Source organism: Pagrus pagrus, assembly GCF_965226575.1.
Source record: "Pagrus pagrus genome assembly, chromosome: 9".
Taxonomy (NCBI): domain Eukaryota; kingdom Metazoa; phylum Chordata; class Actinopteri; order Spariformes; family Sparidae; genus Pagrus; species Pagrus pagrus.
Genome location: NC_140193.1, coordinates 9,105,819 through 9,109,624, shown reverse-complemented (window position 1 = coordinate 9,109,624; position 3,806 = coordinate 9,105,819). Strand labels below are relative to the sequence as shown.

The following is a 3,806-nucleotide window of genomic DNA, read 5'->3' as shown; positions in this document are numbered from 1 at the left end:
GTAAACAAACAGTATGAAATTGCGTTGTGCTTTAAGGTCTGTTTGTTTATTCGGTCGTGAAAACAAAGAGTTTGTTTATTTTGGCATAAAAAACTCTTCTGATTAAAAGTTCTTCCCCAAAACTAGACAGTGCCCCTTTAAGTGTCTGTGTATTCACCACTGTAGGTCAGTGGATGGACCTTGTTATTTCTGAATGCTGGCAGGAGAAGTCGTCTGCTTTATATAAACATAGCACTAATTCTCCAAACTGGACTAGTGGTTAAGAAGAACAGGAGCCAGAATAGCTCGTCTTACCTGTAAATAGGTTATCAATGGCAGCCCACGACTAAAAACAACACCCACTGACTGGATCACCGATCGGCTCTCTGATTGGCCGGCTCGCCCGTCACTCAGAGGGCTGCACTCGCTGGTTCGCTTGTGACTTTACGCAGCGCGACTAATCTTCGTCTCGGCTGCAGCCACAGGATCGTGTCGCATCGAGGAGCCGACGGAGCATCTGTTGGAATACAAGTTCGGTCCGAAAAGCCCAAATCTTCGTCCTCTATCCCGCACACAAATGGAGTTTCAATCGCTGTCGTGACTGTTCCTCCGCCGCCTCTCACCCCGCAGAAGACTGCGTTGAAGTTGCAGCAGCAGCAGCAGCATCCACAGCACCGCGGCTCTCTCCTCCGCAGCCATGGGAACCGTCCTGTCCATATCACCGGCCACCAAGAAGGCGTCGATCATGGACGCCGAGCTGGCGGGGGATGCTGTGAAGAACGACAAGAGCCTGAAGCGCCACTCGATGTTCGTGTCTCTCTCCTGGAAGAAGCTGGTGGCCAGCTCGGCCAAGAAGAGCGCAAAGAAAGTGACCCCGAACCTGCTGGCCCCTCCGACCAACCAGGTGGCTCAGCTCAACAGCGAGAACATCCGGAAAACGCACCAAACCGAGGAGAAGAAACCCAAAGTGCCGATCCCGGTACCGGTGCCCACGGTGCCCACGCAGAACAACGAGACTGCGGTCCAAAACGGGAGGCTCTCCACCGTCAAGAAGCAGTCCAGCAGCCTGTCTCTGGTGTCGCCTCGGCGGATAGTCATCCAGGCTTCCACCGGGGAGCTGCTGCGCTGTTTGGGGGACTTCATGTGCCGCAGGTGTTTCAAACTGAAGGAGCTGAACAGCGGGGAGGTGATCCTCTGGTTCCGCAACATCGACCGGACTCTTTTGCTCCAGGGCTGGCAGGACCAGGGCTTCATCACGCCGGCGAACGTGGTGTTCGTGTACCTGCTGTGCGAGGACACGGTGGCGGACAGCATCGACAGCCCGGCCGAGCTGCAGGGCACCTTTCAGACTTGCCTCTACCTCGCCTACTCCTACATGGGCAACGAGATCTCCTACCCGCTCAAGCCGTTCATGATCGACGCGAACAAGGACGTTTTCTGGGAGACGTCGCTCCGGATCATCGACAGGCTGAGTGCCAAAATGCTGCAGCTGAACGCGGACCCGCACTTTTTCACGCAGGTCTTCCAGGACCTGAAAAACCAGCGAGACAGCAGCGAGTCCAACCTGGACCGCTGAGACGGAGGGACGCTGGTGTTTTTCCCTTTTTTAATTTAAAAGATGAATGTTTTTTGCAAAATCACATAAAGGTGGTTTTGAATTGTTAAAAGCCGGCGATGAAGGCATCTCACGTCTGGGCTCTAATGATGTTACACAACCAGGTGTTTAGGCTACAGTTGTAGGAGACTTCATAAAAAAAAAAAAATGCATGCCAATGGTATATTGTCCTCTTTTGTGTTGTCCCTTGAGTGACGCAGGGATTGACTTCATGGTACACATCACCTCCTGAGTGACACTATTAGCCTACTAACTAAACAGTGTCAGTAATCCTCCTTCTAATCTATTTATTTATAGCTGTTTTTTTGGAGGGGACTGCCAAAAAAATCTTCCTCTGGTGGACATTTCACTGATAATCTTTAGTGCTACCATCCATCCATCCATCCATCCATTCATCCATCCATGATCAGCCTACATGCTGGGTAGGTGAGAGGATGTCGCAGTGAGGACCAGAAATAGATCTGGTGTGAAGGAGTGGAGAGGAGAGGAGGAGCTGTCCGAGGTGCTGACCTGTGCGGCCATTTCTTTCCCACCGCTCCCTGCTATTTTTGAGCCACCTCGCCACAAACAGAGCCAAGCAGTGGCTTAAGAGGAACCGGAGTCGGCTCAGAAAAACACCTTCGGCACACAGGCTGCAAAGCCTTGTAAGCAGAGGTGTACAGCATATTCTGTTATATTTTAATCCTCTGCCGGCTTATAGGTGCAGTAAGCTGCAGACATGCAACAGATATCAGAAGCAAGTGTTTGTTGGACAGCTGGGGGGTGCAAAAGCTGTAGTTTCCCACGTGTAAAAGCTGTGTATGGCTGTCTCGTTTGTGTTTTAAAAAAGCTTCTTCATAAAAAAAAAAATCTGTTTTTGCCTGCCAACTGTAAGTGTGAAGATGGTTCATGCCGAAAATGAGGATAAAGCGAAGAAATGTATAAGCAGAACAGGGAGAGTCTCTCCCCCTTTTGAATGTATAAGATAAACTGCACTAAATGGGCCCTTAGGCGGCCACACAGCAAGATTACCGAGCCTCTGTTGTATATTTCTGTGCAGTACACCGCAGAGGTCGACATAAGTAGAGACTGAACGGAATGTAAAGTTTTAAAAGAGGTTTTTTTAATGTAAATCTCATACGTGCCAACTATTTAACGCTACTGGCCTGAATCTATATGGTTTACATGTACATATCCCGCATTGTGAATCCGCTCTTTGTGTTATTTGCCTGTTTTTGAAGGCGTGTGATGTAGTTCAAGCACAACAACAATAACAAACAACAACAAACAAATAGAGCCTAACTGGTCAATGCTTTTGTAAATGTTGCCAGGTTCGGTTGGCGCAGTCGGTTTCCCGAAGGATTGTAAATACTTGGATGTGAAGATCTCATCGTCATTCGCAAAAACATCATCGCAGTTTCTATAAGCTAAAGAAGTGATTTGGGCATACAGTGTTCAGTATTATGCTCCATGTTAAGTGGTCATCGTGGTGTTGTGTTGTGTTGTGAACCCATTGCTTGGAAAGTTGAATTTTAATGCTGCTATTTTTTGCACAGCTGAGAACAAACCTTTGATGTTTTTGCACAGTGGTATAACATTAACGGTCGTGTACCAGTGTTTCCTTTCAGTCAAGTCTCGCTCTAGGATGATCACCTGTGAATCTTTTTTGTACAGTCCTTTTTTTTTTTTTCCTATATGTCCGCTATTGATATTTAGATGTGTGTGTGTGTCGTCTGTGGTGTCGCGCCGCAGTTGCATCCACTCTCTCTACATGTTAATAAAAGGTCAGTGCAGTAATTGTTTATGATGACCATGATGAAATAAATCCAAACTTGTGTAGGATCTCTCATCTCTCTCTCGCATTGTTTGTTCAAGTAACGCTTTGTCTTAAAGGATAAGTTTGCCTAAAAATGAGATTGTAGATATTATCTACTCACCCCATGCTGATGGAAAGTTGGGTGAAGTTTCGTAGTCCACAAAACATTTTTTGGAGCTCTTAATCAACTTTAGTGGATGGGGACTTGTTTCAAAACATAAAAAAACAGCGGAAAAATAAAATAAAATGGCTCCATATGGCTCGTCCAGCAAAATCCAAGTCTCCGAAATTCTTGAAAAATGTTATTTACATCTTTTTAATATGCAGTCACGCTCTGCACCGACATCAGACGCTAATGCTTTTAGCTCAGCGGCTACAGTGAAGATTTCTGCTTTTAAAAAGGGTGTAAATAACATG

At 46.9% G+C, this 3,806-nt stretch overlaps 1 protein-coding gene across 1 annotated transcript; it reads left to right on the top strand.

Moving 5' to 3' along the window:
• Positions 1-390: 390 nt before the first annotated feature.
• On the top strand, positions 391-3,415 carry LOC311262954 (cyclin-dependent kinase 5 activator 1-like). The gene has a single exon (XM_084362713.1). It carries the CDS (start codon positions 677-679, stop codon positions 1,553-1,555), a length of 879 nt encoding a protein of 292 aa, XP_084218839.1. The 5' UTR covers positions 391-676; the 3' UTR covers positions 1,556-3,415.
• The last annotated feature ends 391 nt before the right edge of the window (positions 3,416-3,806 follow it).